Raw genomic sequence first — 26,118 nt, 5'->3', positions numbered from 1 at the left:
TCAGCACCACGTTCCCACAACCAGAAGTGTTGGGCAGAAAGCAGCAGAAACTCCCCGTAGCTCTGTGCAGAGCCAGCTTGGATCCAGCTGGGTCTGTCAGACCTGGCTTTGCGCCAGCTGTGCCAGACCCAAGCTCCCTCTCCAGTTTTTACACCTGCTTCTCAGCGCTCTCAGCCCTCCGCGCCTCATTAGGTCCGGCACAGCGCCACATGAACAAACAGGTCCCGCACTGCAACCCCTGAACCAAGGTCTCTCGGCACCTGCAGGGCTGGGGAACAGGCTGCCAGCGAAAAGCAGAGAAACCCACTGGCTCTGCAGCCAGCCCGGGGGTGGTGCGGCCGATGCTGTGAGGAGATGGTGGACTGTCCTGGATGGGAGCTAACCTTACTCAGAATCCCTCGGGTGCTCCCTCCTTTCCTCTATACTGCCAGGGTTTTCCCTTTGCCTGGGAAAAACAGCTCTACATCTCTGACGGTAGAAACTGGACTATAAACAGTAGAAATCACTTACTAAAGTTACACTTCATCTTCCTACAGTAATGCAAACGGCACTTTAAAGAAGAGGCTTTTGGAACTAGATTGGATTTTAGAGACCCGGGGGGGAGGGGGGAGGGAGGAGAGGAAAACGAATTGATCTTAAGTTGGTGTTAAGAACATGCGTGGGGAAAAAATATATTTGATTCTGAAGCACTGCAAAATAAAAAATAAAAAAGAGAAGGCGCGAGCAGGACGCGGTTTCCCAGCGCTACAGAAGCGCAAGGAAAGGCAGCACGCCGCGGGGCCGGAGGGAGCAGCCCCCGGGAGCGCTCCTGCGGCGGCCCCGGGCGTTAGGACCGCGGGCGGCGGCGGCGGCGGCGCTAGGGCCGCGCGGCGGCGCGCGGGCCGCGGCATGGCTTGGGGCACAGCACCACCTACGTCCCGGAGCGCTGCGCGCATCCCCGCGGAGCCGCGCGGCCCCGCCGCCGCCCCGGCCTGACAGCCCTCGCGTCACCGCCGGGCGGGCCGCATAAAAGAGGCGGCGGGAGCGCGGCGCCGCCGTGCCGCTCGCCCCGCGCCGGCGGCACCGCATGCATGTGGCCGGCGGCCGCCGCCGCCGCTGGCCCCGGCGGGCGCGGGCGCGGAGAGCCGCTCCGCCGCCCTGCTGACGGGGCGCCTCGCGCAGGGCGAGCGGCGGCTGCGCCCCGCGCCGCGCCGCGCGGGTGGGCGGCGCGCGGACGCGCGGGATAAATAGAGCGCTCCGCTACCGCGACAGCGCATCCCCGCGGCGCACGGGGTGCCGAGGAAGTCGGGGCGGCCCGAGGCTCTGTCCCGGAGCCCCGCTCCCGCCTCCCCCGGGGAGTTTCTGCTTTCCGCCAGGCAGAGGCAAAGCGGGTCCGCGGGGGCGGCACGCCGCCGCTCTCGCCCCGCGCTTCCCCCGCGCCGTAGAGGAGATGCCGGCAGCCGCGGGGGGCTCGCGGCGCTTGCGAAGGGCAGCCGGAGCCGCGTGAGCCGCCGCCGGTGCCGCCGGCAGCCGGTGCCCCGCCGCCGCCGCCCTCCTCGCCCGCGGCCGCCCCGCGCCGGGCAGCGGCCGCCGCCCTCCGCCGCTCCTCGCCGCGGCCGTGCGGGGGCTGCCCAGCCCAGCGGCCCAGGATGCAGTTTCGCCTCTTCTCCTTTGCCTTGATCATCCTCAACTGCATGGATTACAGCCACGGCCAGGGCGCCCGCTGGAGACGCAGCAAGAGAGGTGAGCAGCGCGGCCGGCTCGCCGGGACGCCCGCCCGCTGCGGCAGCCCGGCGGCGGCCGAGGGCGCGCGGGGCGGGAGGCGGCGGCAGCCCCGGCGCCCCCCGGGGCCGCCTACCCTGCCCTGCCCTGCCCCGCGGCGGCGCGGCAGGTGAGCTGCGCCCGCCGGGCACGGCCGCCCCCGCCGCCGCTGCCGCCGCCCGGCGGGCTCGGCGGGCAGCACGTGGGGCGGCCCCCGCCGCCGCCGCCGCGCGGAGGATCCCTGGGCCACGCCGCCGCGTGGGGCTGCCGGTGCGCGCGCGGGACGCCGGGCGAGTGCGAGCCGCCGCCGCGAGCCGCCGCTCCTGAGGCGGCGGCGTCGGAGCCGCGCGCGCGGGCGGACGGGGGTCGCCGCGCGGCCGTTACGGCCGTTACGGCGGTTGGCGGCGGCGGCGCGCGGCCGGCCGTTGCGCAGGCGGGCGCCCCCCGCGCGCGCTTGGGCAGCTCTGCCGGGCCGTCCGCGCCCGAGCAGCGCCGGCTGCTCGGCGTTCGCCGTGCCTCGCGCGAAGTTTGCCTCCCCCTGTGAGGGGGGGACGTGCTCGCGCCTAGTGCCTTTGGCTGGGATGCCGGTGCTGGGATGAGCGGAGCGGCCGGTGCGGTGAAGTATGTCAGTACAGCACCCGTGTGGACGGAGAGGTTACTGCAGCTCTTCCCCGGCGTCAGCGCCGTGTGGGCTTTCTGGGCTCACCTTCGGTCAAAAATGTCCACTTACCCCTGATGCCTTAGCTGCCCCTTTCCCTAGTCTTCCCTCGGCCATGCCTCCCCCATTCCTAAAGTTAAAATTAACAGAAAATCTGGAGCTGCCACTGGTATTGCAGAAAGAATAGCACTGAAATGTTATGTAGACGAGGGAGCCAGCTAACGTCTCCAAGGTTAAACCAGTACAAATGCTAATAAAGCTGCAAAAGTGAAATGTTTTGCACTTTCAGGCATTTGTAAACTTCGGAGTAGGTACAAGTAAAATAAAGTTGTAAAGCAATTCAGTTTTGATGTCTTTTCAACAGATGGTTTCCAGAATTTAATTTTTGTGTGTATGGCTAAAACGAGAGCAGTCCTTTTAAAGTGACCAGACTATCTGTGCTAACAAAGGGTATACTGTGTCTTTAATTAAATGTGGAACTACTTAAAGTGCTGGCTAGACAGCGGAGGGTGATAGTGGCATTTCTGCTTTACAGGGGAGCTTAAGGACTGCATTGTGGGAGCACTGAAATGAATAGACATCTAACTTGAGTTGTGTGAATTGTCCTTCTACAAAAACTTAAGCTGGTTTTAATTGATCTCATATTCACTGATTGATCTTAGACCAATTGTTGTGCTTGTTGAACAATTGGCTTTTCCTTAGGAGATTGATTTAAATTAGTTTTTAGTTTAGTTATTGGATAAATAACTTTGGTATTGACAGTTGACTTACTGGCACTGTTTTGTTCTGTCACCTAAGGTTTTTGTTTTGTACTTTGAAGAATGCAGTCTTTTTTTCAGTTAATAAGTTTAAAGAAGCAAGCATAGCCAGTTTTAAGCACTGAAGGCAAAATCTAAGAATGTAGTCAATGTTATAATAGACATTTGCCATGACACATGCAGTCTGAAGTAATGCTTTCGTTCAGGACCCAAAATTCCAATAATTTCACAATTTTTCCATATCCCATCTGCAAATAATCAGGCATTCACTGTGGGGTACTGGCAGTTAAAATTTCTCTGGCATTCTGTTTTGTCTGTTATATGAGCTCAGATGCTCCATAATATCATTTTCTTAATGAAATAACATTTTTGGCATAGATTTAGTCTCCTGTGCGGTAGAAATCAATTGCATTCAGTCTGGAATCAGGGGCAAATGTATCATATGTAGCAACTTTTTTTTTTTTTTTTTTTTTTAAGAGCTGTATACAGTAAACTTCATATATTCCTGTTTTGAAGTGTTTATGGATTTGTAGCTGGTGTAGAATACACTAGTAAACAAGAATTTAGACAATCTGGGATGAAGTTTCCAGATTTCTTTATTCACTTCTGCTTTTAACCCTCTCCCCAACCAAGGCATTCAACACTGCAATAAAAGTGGAATGAAAAATTGAGGCTTAGAATGTGGTTCCTACCTGGCATTGATTTTTGTTTTATTAGTCAATCTTACTGAATTAAAAATTAATCTTTAGCCTCATGATAAAACATAGATTCTGCTAACTCTGTTGCTGTTCTTAGTTTCTTTTGCAGCTTATTAAAATATTGTTTTCCAGAGTCAGTCAGTTCAGTACCCTTGCTTCCACTGAAACTGTCCAGGACAAAGGCTTCCAAAGCTAGAATTTGCTAAGAAGGTAATTACGGTTACCAGCCTTTCCTTCGGAAGCTATTCTAAAAAATATTTTGGAGTTACATAGCTTAAGGGTCAGTAGACTTATCTCACAACTAGCTAAGCCTAATATCAAAGCACCTCCTTCCCCTTTCTCGATTAACTGCATAATCTGATTTTTCAGTTCTCTTGGATACCTACTCTCTTACATGCTTACTTCTTTGAAAATTTTTCTTATGAATTTTTCTTATGAATTCTTATGAACCTTTTCTTGGATTTTTTTCTCTCTAGCAATCAGTGTAAGATAAGCAGCTTCATGTCTTAGTATTTCACTGAATATCACAGGGCACATGAGACCAGTTTATTTTCATTGTCTTTGAGAAGCAATGATGATAATTTTCCCAAAGAGAATCTCAAATTAATATAGTAGTATGTAGAAATAAAGGTTAGCCTGACTTACTAGGATGAGTGGTAGTATTCTGCAAAAAATATTGACTGAAGGAATGTAGGGTTTGTTGTAAACTACCATCTAGAGATTAGTTGCTAAATGAGTTCTCTGGCAAGAAATGTCAAAGTGATAGCAGTGCATGCATTGACAAGGAGACTTCCTTGTAGTATAGAGAGGCTGTAATACCTCCTAGCTGGGGCTGATGAGACCACTGTTCAAATGCGGAGGATGTTGAATGGGACACATTCACACAGGGAGATCAAAAATTACCTCTATCCAAGAAGAACTCGAGCAAAATTGTAAATGGGGAAAACTTGTCATTCTATTTAATTCATAAGAAAAATGTTCCCATCTAGAATTTGATGCTTTGATATTAGGCTTAGCTAGTTGTGAGGAATCCCAGGATTTCCTGGATGTTATCTATCATTATATAGATGTATATAAAGAAAGGGGCTACTTCTATGGCAATAAGTGAACAGTAAACAACAGTATGGATGACAAAATATCTAGAGGTGGAAATAGGAAGAGTGTCTAGGAATGGAAATTCCCCAGGTGTCAAAGTGGTTCACTGTACTCTGGGTATAGTATTTGTATGGGTGTATGCATGTATGAAGGAACATATTAAGGTAGAATCAAGATTTTTTTTAATTAAATCCGCATCCTGCTAATGTAAGATGGGTGCCTTGACCATAAACCTGTTTAGGGGAGAATTAAGACAAGCCACACTTTCTGGAATAATTTCCCAGCTAATTATGATCCATAGTAAAGCAGTGGAGGATAGCTTCTGTTCCTCAGCACCTTACTGCTTAGGACAGTTAATTATAAAGTGTTCTCGATACACTCATCATAATATAACAGTAAGAAAATCCTAACATTGAAACTATTAAAAAGTCAGAACTTGAAAAAACATTTTGGCTAGTTATGCCTTAGTGTCCAATGATTTGGAGAAAATTTCTTAAACTAAAATGCCAGCAGAAATCAGAACTTCTGCTATCTTGAACAGATGGAAATGTGTATCACCAGGGCAGAACTCTGTTCATTCAAGAGTTATACAAAACCTCAAATAGGAAATTGCTAAGCTAATAACTGGAGTATTAAAGCTATGGCTTAATTTTCTTTGGTACTAGAGGAAAGGAGGAAAGCAAATTTGTCACTGAATTTTAAAATCTGGGTGGAGGAGTTGAGCATGTGGTTAGTTATTCATACTAGGAAAATTGGTTGATACTGGTCATACAGAATAGTATTAATATGTACATAATATATAAGCGAGAAAAAATATTAAAGCCATTGTAGAGATTTCTCACAAATACTGGTTCCTCAACAAATACTTTAAAAATGCTAAACTACCATGAGGTAAAAAGAAAGACTTCAACTAATAAAAATATAGCAAATAAATGATGAGAATGACTGATCAATTTTCATCCTGGTGCTGCTGATGCTGGAATTTTTTCAGTATGTTAATTAATTGCATGGGAAAGAAAGTATGAATGAGTGAATAACTACCTAGTAATGCAGTATTGCTAAGAGTATCAGTGCTAAAGCAGGTTGTGAAGATTTGTGGAAGAGCTGCTCAAATTGCCAAGAGTGGGATTCAGCTTGAAATTAGCAACGAAGTTTAGATGCTTGTCCATTAGGTATTTGATTCACTTGCCTAAAGGAGGTTTGTAGCGCTGTCTGTGATATTTTAAAGATATCTATTTGTGCCTGGCAACTGTGACATGGGATTTACATGATTATAGAGCAACAGGCAGGATACCCTGGAGCAAGTCACATGCATCTGAATGAAACCTTTAGGTGTCCTAACTCCCATGATAGTGGGAAACTGAAAACAGGCAGCACGTACTGGCACACTATTGCTGTATGTATGCTTTTCTGTATGCTTCTCCTTAGCTTTCTTTACAGGTCATCGTTGGGATTAGGATACTGGGCTATGGGTCTCTGGTCAGAGCCTGTAAGACTGTCCTTATATTCTTATATTCTTTTGTATTAAAACCTGTAGGAAGGATTTACAAAGTGAATGCTCTTCACTGTGATGGAGGACTTGCATTTGTCTGCTTGATAAACTTGGCTTAATTGTGTTCTTTTCCTTTTATGAGAGGTATGTTTCCCAGGGTTTAACTGAAATCTGATGCCAGAACAGTTTAAAATACACAACTAATACCAAAAGTGAGAATGTATACTAACACAGGAGAGCTAAGAATGATAAAAGCAGGAATGCAGTTTCACACTTTAATACGTCATCTACAATGTACTGTATACAGGGCAGCATAATTGTAGTGTGTGATAAGGTATGTTATTGTGGTGTTGTTTATATAGGTTGCTTTTACTGAAAAATGTGCTGTTATTAGAAGTTAAAAAGTTAGAGTTATTCACTATCAAAATTCAAGGCTTAAAGAAATAGACAGTGTTTTTTAACTAAGCATTCTTTTTTGTTGTTGTTTTTTTCTCTCACTGCGTCTACCAAAAGCCTGATTAACCCATGGAGGTCTGCATTCTGTTTTTGATCATCTAACTATTTTTTTAAATACCAAAAAACTTCTTACTTTTTTTCATAGCTTAGGAGTCAAACATGCTGGTCATTACAGATTTTTCCCAGTGGTCCGTACATATAGCTGAGCCATCTCTTTCCAAAAATGCATCCTTACTTTAAACTCCAGGGGTAGGATTTGTGAGAGTAGACATCCGTGTCACAGATAATTATGTTTATTTCTTCTGTTATAGTTAATGGAATGCTGATCAGTGCAATCCATGCTGTAGGTACAATTTAACTCACCCTGTGGTAGGTGTCTGCATTTGATTAGATAAAGCATATCTCAAACTCTGTTAAGTAAGATGATTAGATTGCTTCTAACTATAATTGAAGTGTAGATCAGATACACACATCTTCATTGTTGGCACTTGAAGTATGCTGAAACAAACCTCATATGAGAAGGGACCCACCACATCCTTGATCTTCTGACCTCTATCATTAAAATTATGTGTTTCTCTCCAGTCTCTCTTGTCCTGGGGAGCCCACAACTGGACACAGTACTCGAGATGAGGCCTCCCCAGGGCTGAGTAGAGGGGCAGGATCACCTCCCTCCACCTGCTGGCAACACTCTTCCTAGTGCACCCCAGGAGACCAATGGCCTTCTTGGCCACAAGGGCACGTTGCTGGCTCATGGTCAACTTGTCATCCGTCAGCACTCCTAGGTCTTCCTCTGCAGAGCTGCTCTCCAGAAGGTCAGCCTCCAGCTTGTACTGGTGCCTGGGGTTATTTTTCCCTAGGTGCAGGACTCTGCACTTGCCCTTGTTGAACCTCAGGAGGTTCCTCTACACCCTGCCCTTCCCTTTCCAGGGATGCAGGTGAGGTTGACCAGCCTATAGTTGCCTGGATCCTCCTCCTTGCCCTTTTTGAAGACTGGAGTGACACTGGCTTTCTTCCAGTCCTCAGACACCTCTCCAGTTCTCCAGGACCTTTCAAAGATGATGGAGAGCGGCTTGGCAACAACATCTGCCAGCTGCCTCAGTACCCGTGGGTGCATCCCATCTGGGCCCATGGATTTGTGGATGTCTAGCCTGCCCAGAAGGTCTCTAAACATATCCTCCTCGACCAAGGGAAAGTCTTCCCTTCTCTGGACTTTCTTCCTCACGTCCAGGCTCTGGGATTCCTGAGGGCTGCCCTCGGCAGTGAAGACTGAAGCCAAGAAGGCATTCAGTAATTCTGCCTTCTCTGTATCCCTTGTCACCAGGGCCCCCGCCCCATTCAGTAGCGGGCCCACATTTTCCCTAGTCCTCCTCTTGCTGCTGATGTATGTGAAGAAGCCCTTCCTGTTGTCCTTGACATCCCTTGCCAGACTCAACTCCAGCTGGGCCTTAGCCTTCCTCGCAGCATCTCTACATACTCTAACTGCATTCCTGTATTTTTCCCAAGTAACCTGTCCCCTCTTCCACATTCCGTGTACTTTCTTCTTCTGTCTGAATTTGGCCAGGAGCTCCTTGCTCACCCATGCAGGTCTCCTGCCCCTTCTGCTGCACTTCTTACTCATAGGGATGCACTGCTCTTGAGCTTGGAGGAAGTGATGTTTGAGTACTAGCCAGCTCTCCTGGACCCTCCTTCCTTCTCGGGCCTTAACCCATGAGATTCCTCCAAGTAGGTCTCTGAAAAGCCCTAAGTCCACTCTCCTAAAGTCCAGGGTTGCAATCCTGCTTGTTGCCTTAATTCTTTCCTGCAGGTTCCTGAACTCCACCATCTCATGGTCACTGCAGCCAAGGCTGCCCCCAACCTTCACATCTCTAACCAGTCCCTCTGTTGGTAAGGACAAGGTCCAGCAGGACACCCTTCCTTGTAGGCTCCCCCACCATTTGTGACAAGAAGTTGTCATCAATGCATTGCAGGAGCCTCCTGGACTGCTGGTGCCTTGCTGTGTAGTCCCTCCAGCAGATGTCAGGGTGGTTGAAGTCCCCCATGAGAACCAGGGCCTGTGATCTTGAGGCTACCTCCAGCTTCTATAGAAGATTTCATCAACTTTCTCTTCCTGGTCAGGTGGCCTGTAGTAGACACCCACAACAGTGTCCCCCATGTTGGCCTTCCCTTTGACCTTTACCCATAAGCTCTTGACTGCTTCCTCCTCCTCCACTCCAGGCAGAGCTCGATGCATTCCAGCTGCTCTCACATAAAGAGCAACTCCACCACCTCACCTCCCTGGCCTGTCTTTCGTGAAAAGCACATAGCCATCCATGGCAGCATTCCAGTCATGGGAGCTATCCCACCATGTCTCTGTGATTGCAATGAGATCAGGCCCAGCGACTGCACACAGATCTCCAGCTCCTCCTGTTTGTTCCCCATGCTGCATGTGTTGGTGTACAGGCATTTCAAAGAGGTGATCATGCCTGCAGGTTACAGCTACATTGCGTGGAAGTTATACATTCTCTTATGTTAGAAATGTATGTTGTTTCAGGGTTTTTTTATATATAATACTACATTAAATCAATTTTTTTCAGGCATATCTTCTCTTTTCACCTCAGCTCAGACACAGTTGGAGAACTTTCTGTATTTGTCTAAACTCTAGGTATTTGCTAATCTTTTTCCTAGTGAAAATCGTTAGTTCATATATATACTGACTATTGATAATGTACAGTGTGCAAGTGTAATGATTAGACCCTTTCATCAAGGTCTGCTTCACACATCAAAATTATGTACTATCATAGTGTGTACACTCAATGTTTGTGCTGTGCTTGCAAAGCAGATACAATGCTTTGGAAAGCATCAGATGGATACTGTAGAGTCACTTTGTGCATGCAGAGTAAACCCATCACTTTCTAGGGAAGTAGTATTAGATTTAAAGCCTATTAAACCTCTTTCTCAAATAAGTTTTAGTGTGGAGTGTGGAATAGTGTGGTGATATGATTTTTTTTTTTTTTTGATGTTTGGAGTCTGAGTAGCACGTCTGAGAAAGTGAAGTTTTAAGTGTCTCTTGCTCCTGAGCACAAGTAGATAGCTGCAGAGACTGGTTGCACAGCTATTTCTTGTGTCCACACTATGGCTTTGTCAAGCCATCTCCATGCATAACAGCTACTTATTGACTGAGGTTTATTTTTATGTTTGTTGAATATTATGTATCTGTGCTTAGTAAAATAACTTTTGAGCTTGACTCAAACAAGATGATACAGTTATGTTTTTTAGGTATGACTGGTCCAGCTCTGGCTTATCATGAGGTCCATTCTGTTTCCACTAATGCTTATGAAAACTCAGGAGGAACAAAGCTGAAATAGATAAAGGTGGTAGTCTCTCCAGTGTTTGTTGTTCCCCCGGCCCCTTCAAAAAAAAAAAAAAAAAAAAAAAGCAGAGACTAGTGCAAAAATGTATCAAACACAGGAGCAGCAAGAAGACTAATAAATATTTTACCTTTCCAGTGCAGTTTCTGCAGTGGAGAAGGGGGCAATTACAAAAAAAAAAAAAAAAAAAAGGTGTTTGTAAATATCACATTTAAAGACACAACTGACGTGAAAGCATATGTTTTAAGTGTGGAATGGAGACCACCACTGTAACTCATGTAAAATCATGGGAAATCACTTTTTTTTTTGTACAGATGTATGGACTTTCTGACATTCTCTAAGACTGCAAGGGTTTAGGACCTTAATTGTACACTTTGCCTTTGAATCATGCTGTCTCAGCCTCTTAATTTCAAAGCCTCTCAATTACAGGCCCTATGAAACTGTGGTCCACAGAGCAGGTGCTAGCATTTTCTGGACAGGTGCTGCGCACACTGCCTCATCCTTATGTTAGTAGTTAAATACTTTGAGTGTAACACTACACTGAATTTATGCAGCTTTGCTTTAATCTTACTATATTTTGATGGTATAGTTTGCTGTTAAACATTAAGTTATTTCAAATTTCTATTTGGGCAGTAGCATGAGAAAGATCAGTGATTAAATTTCCTGGCCTTTCCTCCTGTTTATTCACTTTAGCGTATAAACTGGAAGGAGTGAAAGAATATAAACCAAGGAATAAAATTGTAGTATAGGTCATAAAGAGCTGACATCTTAGGGGAAAGCAGAGAGGGAGCTAGTTTCCTAACTACCTTGATTATGTGTTCACAAAACAAGGGGAGGTTTTAAAGTTCCACCTGTCAAGATGCGATGAGTGCTGTAAAAAATGTTCATGATCTGCTTCATCTAATAGGAGAGGCTTAGAAACATCTTCTGATAGCAGGCAGTTTGTAAATCTTGGTGTCCAGTAATTCATCAATTATGTTTTTCTTTTGGATATACCAATTTCAGTACAGCCAACTACTTGATATATCTGTAAGCATTTGCCTTTCATAGGGGAATGGAATTTATACTAGGCTCTCAATCCTTTGCTTTTATGGGATGGTGTTCATATGACCGTAATAAGGAAAGTGTAATTATTTACAGCTAACATCTTTAAGAGACATGCAGTTCTGTAATTACACTCAGAATAAACACTTTTTAAACTGAATTATGAATGTCATTTGAGGAAGTTAACAGCAAATCTTGTGTACAATTAACATAGATTCAAAATGTTATGAAAATCCTTCCAATATGAGTTCCATTTGAAAAAGTAAATTTTGCTCTCTAGAATTTTTAAAATATAAATATAAAAATTATCCAGAGTGTATGGCTTAGGGAATATGAGTTTCAAATTTACCTCTCTGAAACTTTTATCTTTTTTTGGAAAATAATCAAGAGTTTTTTCTTCTTAATGGAAAAGCAAATACATGTTGAGATGTAGTGAGTTGGGGAAGGAACCTAAAAGATAAATACTGTTTGTAATGTCAGCTGTTAGGTACTGTCCCAAATGGCTTTATTATCATTATGTTATTTATTTATTTTTTATGCTGGGCTATTGCATGAACAGTAACTCCCAAGCAGACCACATGCAACAATGAAAACAAAGTCTGTGCCTTTTATTGTACTGTGAAAAAAATTGTGCTGACTTACATTGCAAAGGGAAAACAGTATTTATGTTGGAGAATTGCAGTGGTGTAGCTGGGTATAAATTCCTGATCCAGAGAAGTCTTTTTTTTTTTTTTTTTTTTTTTTTTTTTAGTTGAAATGTTGGCTGAAATATGTTACACAGAAAGCTATACTGTGCAGTAATGTATGGTCTTTTCAACCGTATGGTTGCCACCTTTGAAATACCAAAAAACCTCAAACCAGCCACATCAGACGAATGGCTGTTGTGCATGCACAGATTAATCTGCACATGTATAGCAGTGCTGACAACAAACAGCGTGTCCATACTAAAACTTGCTGGGCAGGTTGGAAACCACTGAAATAGCAACTCTGTTCAGTGAGGACAGGTGTTAATGATTTGCTCTCATATCTTTTTGAGTTATTACTAAATTTCTGGTAGATACATTTTCATTATATCTACTGATTGACTTTCCTGTAAGATCTACTGACAAGCATGTAGCTGAGACTTTTGAATGGGCCTTTCATCATCTTTAACATTATCTATACTGAGATAGTTTTTAAGGATATCAGCTGAGATAAGGCCCTGCAGTGCTGACACTGCTGGAGGCAATAACAAAGAAAGAATTGCTAAAGTTAGGTCCCCAGAATAGAGTCTGCCTTGGACTTCCCTCCACTAGCGAAATGTCCTTTGGCCTTTCATAACAGCTGCTTTAGACCATTTTATGAACTTTTGTAAATGGCCTCCAATTTGAAGAGCTTCTCTCTTGCCAGGAACCTAAGAACAAAGAATGTTTTGCAAGGTGTTAGTTTTATTTATTTAGCTTCATTGAATTACATGTTTTAATACCTTCATTGGGAACATTTGAGTTTTTACCTTTTTACCTGTTCCTTGTTCTTTCCATAATGAATCAATTTTCTCTCCCCTACTTTGCCAAACTGTCACTTGTGAGGAAAGTTGACCTGAGGAGGGACCTTTTGGAGTAAGGTGGTTATGTGCCTTTCCTGTCATTACTCTACTGCTATGGTAACAGATGATAATAGGAGAGTTTTTCAAGTGTAAATAGGATCTGTCAGCTTCTAGGCCATCAGAACTATACCTGGCCTGAATGCATCTCTTGGCAATTTTAGAGATGTCCAGCAAATGTTGATTGCACATAGGAAGATTGTCTGGGTTGTGTCTGTGTTGCAGGTCTGACATGGAACCGTGCTAGAAAATCTGCCTTGCTGGTAAGAGAGTGTGCTCAGAAATCAGATTTCTTTTATTGTTAGTTTTTCCACATAAAAAATGTATGCTTTAATAATGTATGCTTTAGGTAAATGTTTAGCAGCATTCTAGCATGAAAAAGTAAAAAAGAAATCATGGGAGTAAATAAATTAAAATATGTAATTGAAATTGTTTTTTGACAAGCATTTTGGTCTCCAACTGTATTTGGTACAGTAATACTGAAGTTTTCTGGACTGCAGTGATTCCAGTGATGCTAAAGTGACAGTGAATCGTGATTCCTTTTCATGCTAGTGAAAATGAAGAATTACAAGTGTTCATCATAACTCTCATATTCCATCTAAGATTTGCTGAACTACATCTGTTGCACTTGGTCTTCAAAGGTTTTTTTTGGCGGGGGGGAGAGAGAACTGAGTTTTAGAAAACACTTGTAGCTATAATTGAAAAATAAAATGAGAAAACCCTTAAACATTTCTGTATTGTTTAAAGTAACTTTTTTCTATAACGTTTACCTTGATTCAAATTTATTTCACAAAGTTACATCTTTATTTGAACAGAATCTGCAGGTCACCTAGTGCTATACAGTGTGCCTCTCTACTGTTGTACACATGTCTAGTAGTAAAAATACATACTTTTGAAGGGTTCAAGTAAACAAAATGGATGCAGGATAGGAGAGCAAGAGTAGACAGAACAGCCTTGTGATTAATAGCTTGAGGTGAAGTATGATGAACCCCAGTATCCCAGTTCTCCATACTTGTCCATATTCAGTGGTATATGCTGCCCCCTCTGTTAATGGCATGTACTAGCACTAACTGCTGTTTCAAGTTGAGGAAATACTTCATCAAAGTTCAGCTTCATTTTGATCTCTTTGAGCTGGCACAGTGACAATTCAACAAATCAGCAATCTTCCTGCTGTCTTTCCCAGATTTATGCTCTATAGGTTCTATTCAGCTCTGCTTTACATATTCTCTGCAACCCATGCAGAGACGTCTGTGTTGTGTCCAAAACAATGTAGTTCTGCTCAATTTTGAGTATTTCTGCTAAAAAAATGCCTTGTTGTCTTCATCTTATGTCAGCAGTATTCTGGATGGGTGCTTTGCAAATGTATCGGATACCTAGCTTGTACTTGCTTAGTTTTCAGTGATTTTAGGCAGCTGTCTCTCCTCAGAAACATGGAAAGGCTAGTTCCTTTGTAAATCTGTAGGGCAAATGAGATCATCTGCAGCTGTAATTACCTTAACACCTTTGGGTGTACTGAGATCAATCCAGAGGAGTTTTCTGGTATTCAGGAGTGACACAAGAGTTCCCAGCTTTGTCACTTCCCCCTCAACAAGAGTCCCGTTCTAGCAGAAGCTTTGAAATAGCCGCCATCCCACCTTCACACTGTATCTCGCTTTTCCCTCCTATGGACACTCATACAAAGAGCTGATGTTGATGCAGAGTGGAAATACAGGAGGACCATTCAAAGTTATAAAAACAAGGTTCTCTGTCATACTGGTTTTACATCATACAGGTTCCTTGCTCCTCCTTTTTTTCCATTTTATATATTTATACCAGAAATTCCATATTTATATCAGAAATATAAAATTTAAAATACCATTTGTTATGAATGAAATGATTAAGATACTGGAACTAACTCTGATTTCACTGTTTTTGTATGTCAGAAGAAAGTCTGAGGGTAATACCAGTCTGCATCAGATACAGCATGTACTTCTAAAATGGTATTTACTCTGGTGCATATTGTATTCTCATACACTACTACCCTCAGACTTGTTCAGATTCCACAGAAAGACTGAAAGTCAGGCAGTTCTCTTTTCTAAAAGCTGTAATTCACTTTGCTAATGCTATACATGACTTTTTCAAACTCTTTTTCATTCTTTTTAGTTCTTTCCATCAGACTCCTGGAAAAAGTCTAGCTGCTTCCAGCTTTTATTTTAGTTATTGTAACATTAGCAGTGGCATAAATACATATGGGTTTTTTTTCAGTTTTTGGAAAAGGATTGAAATGTGACTCTAGTAAACCTGAACCTGAAGACAGACTTGGTTTCATATTGTTTTCTCTTAATAGCTTTCCAAGCAGCCACTAAGTGAAACTACTGCATATTGAGTCTGGTGTAATATGAGGCTCATTGGGTAAAATAACATTAGTCTGTGCTACTTAAACACACTCTGGAAGGCTTAAGGAGAAGAGGAAGGAAAATATTTGAGGAGATCAACTGGATGTGGTCGAATACAAGTAATGTCACCTGAGAAGGATTAGAATTTGCCAAAGCTTGACCTGAACGAAGACCTCCATTTAGGACTTGTGTTCCTACATGGTAGTTTTTCATGCACAGTTTTCTACCAGCAGTCATATAGTGAAAGAGTCCAGTGATTTACTTGGCTTCTGTGTCTCAGCTGCACTAAAGTGTTTTTTTAAAAAGAAAAAAAATCCCAGTTTAACATTCCTTCTCCTTATTAGCTGCAGCTGGCTTTTTCTAATTATTGAAGTCATAACTTTTTTTTTCCATCTACACTCTGTTGCTTTTGTCCTCCCTGAGAGCTTAGTGTACACACTCTAGCTGATAAACAGCTATATGTGTAGTTGATATCCTTAGATGTGGAGAGCTTCAAAAATATACATGCACTGGCACTTTAAAATCCAAGAGAAAATCCCCTGGAGTGTTAGTAGCAGTGGTACTTTATCTATTATGGTCTTTTTTTTTCCTTTTCCCTGCTAGCCTATTTATGAGGGGTTAGCACACCCAGTAGCCTCATTGTTAATAACATGCTGATTTTGACAATCTCTGAAAACCATTTATTCTTCTGTTTTGCTGTTGCCTTTTGGAAGTGCTCAGAACCTTTTTCTGTGCATCTCTCTGAATTGAGGGGTGTCCCTTATATGTGTAGAAATTGGGTCCTGAGAATATAAAGGCCTGAATTCCTCTGTAAGGTAAGAGAGGCCTGCGAAAAACCAAGTCAAAAGAGATTTTTAACTCAGCCCTAATGTGAATGGGGATATGGGTAAAAGGAAACAAAAGGACTATTCCTAGATCGTGGGACTAGGAAGATGCTCATCATAGGAGGCTGTTAGTAGGTATTTCTGCTACATCTTTGATATCTGATCATTGCAGGTTAAAAATGAGAAATATTTTTATATGGAAATGAAAGCAATATACCTTTATTAGATCTAAAATTTTTAGAGGAGCTATTTAATCTTATGCTTCTGGATTTAGGTTTGAGTATTACAAGCTAAGAATACTTTAGTGTGGAAGTGGAATTTGTCTTTACCAATAAAAGGTTTCTTACCTTTCTCTGAAATACTATGACTGTTGATGGAGTTAGTAATGCTTTTGCTCAGTATATCAATTTCCACATAAAATTTTCATTACAAAGTTTTTCTTTTCAGAGAAAAGCAAAATCCATCAAATGGTAACTGATTCTAGATTTTGTGAGGTTCAGCATGGTATGTGCTGCTGGGAGGTTGATTGTCTTTTTAAAAATACCTTAGGTCATGGTTAAACCTTGCAGAAATGTAATGAGAAAGGCACATAACAATGACATGCAATGCTATGGAGGAATAACATGTCTCAAGAGATTTGTATTGAAATGAGTTGCTGTCAGAAGCATACAGTGTTATCCTTCAGTCTCACTACCATCTCACACTGCCAGCTTCTGATACTTTGTCTAAACCATTAACCATTTTATTTAGCCATAAACTGCATTGACTTGTTTTTCCATCACTGGTTGTTACAATGCTTTTTTTTTTTTTTTTTTTTTTTTTTTTTTTTTTGTCATTCATGCTTAGTGTGTAACAGAGACACTCTATTCTCCCCTAGTAGTAAAGAGGTAAAGATTCCCTAGATGTTCTATTTTATAAAATAATTTCTCTTTTTTTTTTCCAGGTATGCTTAGCCAAGGAGAAAGCTGACTAGCTGAATGTTCTTGATAGTATTCAAGTTCATCCTAAAGCTTTGCATTTGCTGTTTGATGTTTCATTTTACAGCTTTACTTTAAATGCTCTGCAGGGATTGTGGTTTAGTGGTAACAGCATGAAATTTGAATCCAAGGTGCCTGGCTTGCTTACCAGCAGAGCTGGTCAGTATGTTTAAAATGTCAAATTCTTCTACCCACCACCCCCAGTGATGGATTTTCTCATGTATGTCTGCAGTAAGTTCTCTCTATTCCCCCCAGCTCCCCATGACTACAGGGACTCTTACTATGAGAGACTGCACCTGATCTTCTCTTACTCCTCCCTCCCTCCCTCCCTCTCATAAACATTGAGCATTCGCAACTTAAATAGGAACTGCAAGTCCCCTCTGTATGTCTACTGATCTAGCTTTTCATTTCTGTGCCTCAGGCCCTCTGGTGCGGAGGGTACTTTTTTATTGCAGTGCAGTTTACCCATGTGAGTCACTGATAGAAATTAAAGATTCTAGAGTGTTGATCTCTCCAGGCAAATATATAGTTGTTATGAAGAATAGTAAGTGCATATAATATATATATATATATGCATATATATACTTTGACTGGACATTGACTGGACAGACATCTGCATGAAGAACTTTGCATTCATGGCAGTGATCCAAGAGATTTAGAAAATGTTTGCTGTATGTATGTAAAGTCTATTGCATTCTCATGTCCATCTGAGGTGAGATAGCAAAACCTATATGACCTTGCATTTCTGCTCTGTGGTACATAGAAAATACTGCAATTTCTTCATTACAGGTGATACATCAGAAAGAATATTTAATGGCGTTTTTATCCTGACTTATTTTACTAACTTTCAGACACAAAGGATGGTGCTTTTCATAGGTAAATAGCTATTTGCAGTAGACTGCGGTAATATCGGTAAGAGCAGTTACATACATGAAAAAATACTAAATTATACTTTATTCTATAGAAAACCAAGATAATTGTATGATGAAGATCTTGAAAATGACAAGAAGCTTCAGTCATCTCAGACTTGGATTATAAAATTAAGGTGTTTCAAAGATGCATGTATTTAGAGATACTTAGTTGAACACCTTACTGTTTTTTACTGTAACTTGTCTGAAAGTGGAAACAGCTTTAAAAATTTAAGGCATTCTCAAAATGAAGAAATGTTTGTCTTATCAAGCATATTTGTCTTTACCTCCACAGAGCTGCCTGTGTCCTTTCTTTAATTCTAGAATCCCTTGTTATTCACATTACAAACCTTATCTTTGTAATATGAGCCAAGTGGCTTTTAGCTTTTTTAATGAAGATATGACTTGTCAGTTTTTAAGATCATATTTGCATTTCTACAGAATTACCAAGAAATTCAGTAACCCTTTGCAAAATACTAATTTTAATTTCTGCTTGAAATGTGCTGAATACTAAGCACCATGGTAGCAGAGGTAAATGTAGTACATTTTTCGGTTATTTTCCTTATGATGAAATTATGATTTTTTTTTTTTAAAAAAAACATAGCCATTAAGTGTCATTCTTTCTGGATGAAACAGTCTGCTGTGAGTTAAGTGGATCTGAAACACAGAAGCTGCTTCTTTTTATAACATTTTCTAGGGGTACTCTTGCAAGATGAGAAGATAAATCTATACATATCTGAACAGTAAATGAGCTCTGTCTGTTCTAGCTCAAGATTTCTAGGTCTGGTCCTTCATCATTGTTTGTCTCAAACTCTCCTGCCTTGAGTTGACAACTGGGAGGATGACAGAAGTTTGGTGGCTTGTTTGAATGTGTTAAGTACATGCACGATGTAAAGCACAATGCTGTTGGGGTTGAATTAAAGGGAATTCTTATACCTCAGTATATGTTCGTGTAGTGTGGGAACAGTGAGAGTTCTTCTTTTCATACATCTTCTTTTAACTCTGAAAAGCTGCATATATGCATACGTTACCATACATGAACGCATCATTCTGATGTTTTCCCCACTATATTAGACTGAGTGTTTAAAAACACATGTTTTGCTTTTCTTCTTGATCCTTCTGACCTTTTTCCATTTTAAATTGCTGGCTTTGCTCCACATTCTGGCATTCATGTGCAACTTTTATATCATTTGTATCACTTACTTTTCTTCCATAGTTTTTTCATGTTTCTGTAACTTCTTGAAAAAGGTTTTATTTGTTCATCTTTTGTTTTGGAAGAAAGCTTTGTAGGAAGTTTTTAAATCTTTTAAAATTTTGTGATTTGATATTTTTTTTCCAGTCCTCTAGCTATCAATTAGATTTCTACAATGACTATATTCATTTTTTCACAAGATTGCAGAATGACTGCAATGATAAGGAACTGTCTCATGGTACAGAAGAACTAATTTCATTTCCTGACTTGCAGCCTGTGAGACCTTGGTGAAGCTGTTTCAGTCTACCTCCTGCCTCCACCTTTCTTCATCTGGAAAATGGGACTATAAATTTGCCCCTTCTCATAGATGTGTAACAGCACTACAATGGTGAAGGCTCTGCACATCTCTTGTAAGAAATAAATTCAGTTCTATTACCTGGTTCTCTCTGCTCCTACTTGTGTTCTTCTACATACCTTTTTTTGTTATGGTATTTATAATTTGGAAGTAATGTTCCTTAGTGTTCATTAGTTTCTACTTTTAGGACCTTTCATCCAAAATGTTGTTTGGAAGCTTTCTTCATGGGTGTCCGTTGCCAGCTACATAATAGGCAAACTCATGTCCTTGGGCTCTAAACTTGAGAGGGGTGTACTTTTGTCATTTAAACTGATCTGTAGGTTCTTTGAGACAAAGTTATAGGAAGAATTCTGACCTTACAAAGCGAGTGGCGTGTCTTCCATTGACATGAGTGGAATGAGAACATCACGACTGGTTCCCAAGTATTTGTGAAAAGCTGTGACAATTGGATTAGATTTGTCTGTGAACAAACTTTACTTATGCAGTCATTTTCATAAGTTCTAGTAGGACTGTGTTTCTCTGCTTGTTTGCACAGTACTTTGCATGTCTTATGTAGATTATAATGAGGTCTTGGATACTTTAGAGGAAGCTGAGGTGAGCTGGAAAATAGGCTGTTTCTAGTGCAGAGCCAAGCTTGTTACTAATGTTCAACAAAAATGAGAGAAAAGGATTTCCTTTAGGCTTCTGAATTATATTTACTTCTCCTGTCAGCAAAGTCTTAGCATGTAAAATCTTTTGGGCATGAATGAGACTTAGTAAAAACACTCTTGTTAGAATTGTTTCAGATTTGGCAGTAAATGGACTATACTCTTTCCAGCCTCTTAGCAGATAACAACTGCTTCAATATTTTATTAGAACACTTTGGCTCCTGACATGAACCTTAGACCCATTAATCCTGTAATATAGTGAATAGGACTGGAAAAATACAGGATGTAAATATGTTCTTCATTATGCTCTTTAATACCAACCAGATATATAGTGTGCTTTCTAGAACATAGTAGTCAGAATGTACTAAGCAACTAGCAAATTGTTGACAAGGCTCATCTGCTATTCGTTTATTCTGGGGTTAAGAGCAAAAAAACCTTAAGAAATGTCAACTGTTTAACGTTATGTATTGATGCCTATCACATCTTGCTCAATGTGGCTTAAATAGATAGAGCCAGTGGCTTTATTACCTTCAATTCAGTATTCATCATTGAAACCAGAAACAAGGCAACTTAAAGAATATGTGAAGAGTTCTTCAGTAAGCCCTCCAAAAGAAAGAGACCTCTCAATATTGTGGATGCTTACATTTGACAGTGAGGATCATAACAAAAAAACCCCTCTAACCAGTGAAGCAGTAAGTACTTACAAGCTCTTCTATTTTACCATGGTCTTTTAATTTGGGACTGCGTATTCTTCCAAAGTTTAATGGGCCAGATACTTGGATTATGTAAGATATAGGTAAGAATAATCTCATACTGATACAGTAGCATGTGCTTAAGGATCTTAAGAGGTGATGACCTCTACAGTCTCAGTAAATTAATGGGTGTTGCTCAGTGGGCAATTGGATCACAACAACCTCTACATTGAATTAGTTATATAAACATACTAAAAGAAATATGCTGCTTTGAAATACTGCTTGGTTTATTAACTCAAGAATGAGAAAACTGGATTAAAATCTTGACTTGTTGGTACTTTACATGTAAATTGCTTTTAATCATGTGATTGCTTGCATCTAAAATCAATGAATATCAATTTATGTGAAGTCACATATGTGTTTTCAGATTATGCTTCCTTGAAACATTGGACTTCAAGTGGCAATTATACTCTAGCTAAGAATAATTTGTTCATATTTATCTGTAACTCATAATATTTACTATGAGGAGCACTCCTGCAGAAAGGAAGCTTGAAGGCCTTTATCTTGAATACGGGTTTCATTCTGTCAGGTGATATTTTCCTCTTGTATTGGTACTTGCATTGTCTATGCTCTAGTGCTGCTTGAAATTTGTCAAAGGCAAAATATTGATTGAAGTTCTTCATTATCTGTGATGTTTCAACACTTTTTGAAGTCTGTGATTCCAGGAATGAATGACTGTGTGTTGCAGAGTTTCATTTTCTTCATACTGAAAACTTTTAAAAGTTCCCCTTTCTCCCCTGAGTCTGTCCTGAAGACATTGCAGTGCGTTGTCTTCTAGAATAGACAGACTTTCAGTATACTTGTGTAACTGAAAAGACAGTTCCTTTAAAAATTAAAGTTGAGAGATTCTTTTGGGACCACCTAACATTATTGGTTATGTAATAATGTGCAGAATTCTGGTGCTGTATTAGTGTGCTGCCATATCACTTTTTTCCCGCTTCTTAGAAGATGGAATAGCAGAAACCAGAACTACAGTAATGATATTTGTAAGAATTAGTTATGTTCCACTTCACTAGCAGCTGAACAGTAAAAGATACAGTAGAAAAAAATTTGCAGCCTTACTTTATACTTAACTTAAATCTCGAATCTTTTCTTTAAGACTGAGACCAGAATGCTTCTGCTGTATTGAAGTGAGTGTGTGCTAACTTGGGGAAACAAGTAAAGGATCTAGTGGATTTGGTGGAGGAAAATTGAGTTTTCCAGTGGTGGGGGAGAGTAAACAAATAGGAAGAAAAAAACTCGCTACAACTTTTTCGTGAAAAACAGATAGCTTTCATAGAAAGTATCATTTAGTAAAAAGAAAAAAAAATGCTGAACAAGACTTCATTGGGAAGTTTACAACCAGTCTTAGAAAACAGCGTCTAATTAATTGGCATGGGATTTTTGGGGTGCAGGTTTTATTAAGTCTGACCTGAATGCACTGTGATCTCTTTAGAATGAGACTTTATGAAAATATGCTAACAGCCTGTGCACAGATTCAGAAAGCATTCCTGCATTTGAAGTGGTTTAGCAAAATTCATTTATCCATTAAATCAAGAATTGTGTTTAGGCTACAGGACCTGATGGCCCACATAATGTTCACCGGGCTCCTAGCAGTCATATGTAAACTGTCTAATCACTCTCAGCTGTGTTATAACAAATAATTGGAAACTTAATATCTACCAGCACTGGTACCTGTAACAGTGGTAGACATTCCTCTTATTGTTCTTTAAAAAAGATGAAATCCCTCAGAAAGATGTTTAGATTTGTTTTTTCCCTGCTACTGTTAAACTTCTGTTACAGTTTGGCTGCCTGGTGTCCATGTTGTGTTGTTTTCTTTGAACAGAAGCCAGTAGAAGCCGGTCTTTTTTTCTCCCCCCCCCTCTTTTTTGGCAAGTACTTTGCCATTTGAACAACTGTCAGTAGAGAGAGATGCATTCGTTATGTTGAAACGATGATTTTAACAGGTTGCCAATAAAGCGAAGAACACTCCAGAAACACCTTGGATATAGAATTCCATGCTAGGAACTGCTCAGCTTGAATGCCAAGGCTTTGCACGGTGGGCAACTCCTACTGCCTTGTCCACTGTCTTGCTTTTTGTACTGGTTAAAAGAACAGCAAATACTTTTGTGGTAGCATTTCATGTTACTCTGTACTTACTTTGCGTAAGTCTAAATGTGTGCGTGGGATGCAAAAGCAATGAAAAAACTGCACCCTGTGTTCTGTAGAAAGGTTGTTGCTGTTTTTGTAATGTTACCTGATCTATTGGAATTTTCCAGATATTGAATTGAGGAACTCAGATCTGCTGAAATGTATTACAAGACCTGGGAGAGTAGCCTGAAGGTAGGATTGTGTTGGGTAGTTAATATAGCTGTACAGTCCTTTTAAAAAACAAAACAAGTTTTTATGTGAGAATCTGGGGCTAATTGAAGCAAAATTGTAATGAGATGTCTTGAAAACTATCATTGCACACTTTTGTTTTAACTCAAATATGAAACTTGCAGCAGTAATGAGAAATCAGTCTTTTTTCCTAAATGGCCATGTCTGAGCAGATGTTACAATTTCAGTGTTCTATAGTTAGCCCAGTAATTAGCTTGATTGCTCTGCAAAGAATCTAACAAATCAAGGAAATAAAGGGTGGAGTGATTCATGTGAGAACATTTGCTGTCTGCTATAGTTGGATTGTTAATTCTTGGTTGTACAATTACTATGAAGTATTCAAGGTTTTGTAACTACAGAATAGATATAAAGTAATAGAGCTGATTTTCAAAATGAAGCATTTTTTTAGGTTCGTATGGAGATGGTCTGTCTCCTTCTGTCAGAATAAAGCCAGCAAGCCCAAAATAGGAAGGAAAAAACTGCAGATAGTGTTGCTGCTAAATTGCAAATGATAGTATCTGCTTCATTAATCATTTAAATGGGAACCTTACATTCACCTAAGTCTGGCTTCAGGTTTGTTTAAAATATTTAGCAGGTACTTATAAATTTGTTGACTGCCAAAATCTTCTGCCAAATGATCGCCTGTTGGTCTCTTCCCCAGATGAACCCAAGCCCAGTATTTGTGTAACGGGCTCAGTGAGAATTGCTCAGAAGAGTGTCTTATGCTTAAAAATGCACCTTACATACTCTCATCTGAATGGCCGTGTAACAATCTGTGGGCTGCAGGCTGGCTTATGGGGAGACCAAACTGTCTTAAATGGACTGTCCTCGCTTCCCTCCTGTTTCCTTCAATTAATCCACTTCTAGTGACCAGTGTAGGTAGGGGGTATTATATCTGCTAGCTATCAGGTTCACCTAGAAGCCATGGCAAAAGCTCACACTTTCAGAGACAAATGTTATTATGTTCAGCTGAAAATGGTGGTCATATGGACTTGAAAATTTGAAGTTTTTAATAAGACAAGAGAATTAGTTCCTTGACTCTCATTTGTGTCTTTAAAAATCTTTCTCCTTAACTGCTTAAGAAATTCGCTAAACGTAATATTTTGGGGAGATTTTGACTGTTTTAAACTGCGTTTGCCAACAGTAGAGGGCTGACAAGAGATAGATCAGTCTTTTATACTGCTTTGCTTTATTTAGTGTCCTTACTATGAAGTTTTTAATCCACAATCTGTGTTTGCATAAGAATGTCTGCAGGTGGAATGCAGATATATTTTCTGAATCTCTCTCAAAACTGTGCTTCCTTTCTATTTGTTGTTTGGGTAGGATGCTTTGCAAGAAGATAGTCACTTGAACCTTGAGTGTATACCCTGGCCCTTCCCTCTGTGACCTTTTTTTATCATGGCCCCGATCTTGAAATAACATATATTTAGAGAGTCATGTATATACATACTGAACTCCACTGAGTTCAGGAACCACATCCAAGAGTGAGGCCTAAATACTTAAATCAGGAAGTCCAAAAGAGCATAAAGAAAGCGTGGTGGGGAGGGACTATGCTGATATAACCGCACTGAATGTGGCACTGAGAGGAAGCAACAGTGAAGGAGGCGGTTTTTATTACAGAATAGTGATCAGTTGAGCTGATTAATTTCAGATGTGGGTCAGATTCTTTTTTAAAATATTTTTTATAAAATTAAATGTATTTTTTTTTACCTGGGAATATTGTGGGTGAGTGTGGTTATGCTTGTGTAACAGAGGATGGATACATAAAAACATAAACTTTTCAAAGTATCATGAAATTTATAGAAGAAGCACCTTTTCTTTGATTTTGACAGCAGCTAAAATGTGTGTCTCTGACTAAAACTGGCATCAAAGTTACTTGTTTTGCATCAAATTAATCTTATTTTTTCAGCTAACTATAACAAATACTGTTCCTGACATTGTTTTAGTTTATAGGTGCTGATGACAGTCTGTGCATCTTATAAATTGCATGCAATGTGTAGAACTCTTATTAATTGGTGGTGGAAGTTACAATCCATATTTTAAATAAGTAGCATAATACAGCCATTCAGAATTACACCACAAGAAAGAGAGGGTTTTAATGGGCTCCATATGTATGCTTTTAGAACTGGTTGAGTAAAACTTTGCTGTACCACATAATGGTAAGCCATCAGTGCTATAATGTCTTTGGGGTCTTTTAAGAACCTTCTTTATAGACACTCTTCTGACAAAGATTAATTCATTAATGGATTCAAGCCAACAGTATTATGGTTTATATTATTACAGTAAACAGGCATCAATGCTGGTTGCATTGTTCCTTTAAATCCCTGAAAACTGAAATGCAATATCCCTCTTTTAAGGAAACCTCATTTTGAACAAGCAACTTTTCGAATACAATATCACTTGCATTTTAAAATAATTGTTTGAAAACTTAGTTCAGCCTCTAACTGTGTTTCTTTCAGACTACAATAAATATATGTATGTAGTAAAACTTACGGATATATAGTGCTGTCTTCCTGCATCAATTATTAGTTATTGGTCTATTTATACAGAAACATTAATTCTCAATAATTGTTCCTTGGCTAAGCATTTAAATCAACTTTATAATTTTAAAGGAACTAATGCTTAGTTATTAATGAGTGATTAACTCATCTCTCTCCTCCTTCCCCCCAAAAAAGAAAGAAGGAAAAAAATAAAAGTACTGAAGCTTGGGAGTATTTCAGAACCCACTGAACTTGGATACAATGGTAGGATTGCAGCTACATGCATCCTGCTTGGCCTACCCAGTTCTTTCATAGTAAAAATCACATGGCTGGATTCTGCATCTACATTACATGATGTGGGAATGTGCGCTCCTTTAATG

The 26,118-nt window shown here is 40.7% G+C and overlaps 1 protein-coding gene across 1 annotated transcript in view; it reads left to right on the top strand.

The window, feature by feature from the left end:
* Positions 1-1,628: 1,628 nt before the first annotated feature.
* The window catches only part of RSPO2 (R-spondin 2), a 104,374-nt gene continuing 79,884 nt past the window's right edge, over positions 1,629-26,118 (top strand). Inside the window, exon 1 of the mRNA XM_062568378.1 lies at positions 1,629-1,722. Within this exon, the coding sequence (XP_062424362.1) occupies positions 1,629-1,722 (94 nt within the window). The remainder of the gene's footprint in view (positions 1,723-26,118) is intronic.

Source organism: Rhea pennata, chromosome 2 (genome assembly GCF_028389875.1).
Source record: "Rhea pennata isolate bPtePen1 chromosome 2, bPtePen1.pri, whole genome shotgun sequence".
Lineage (NCBI taxonomy): Eukaryota > Metazoa > Chordata > Aves > Rheiformes > Rheidae > Rhea > Rhea pennata.
Note: the sequence above shows the minus strand (reverse complement) of the source record. Positions and strands in the feature narration are given on the sequence as shown.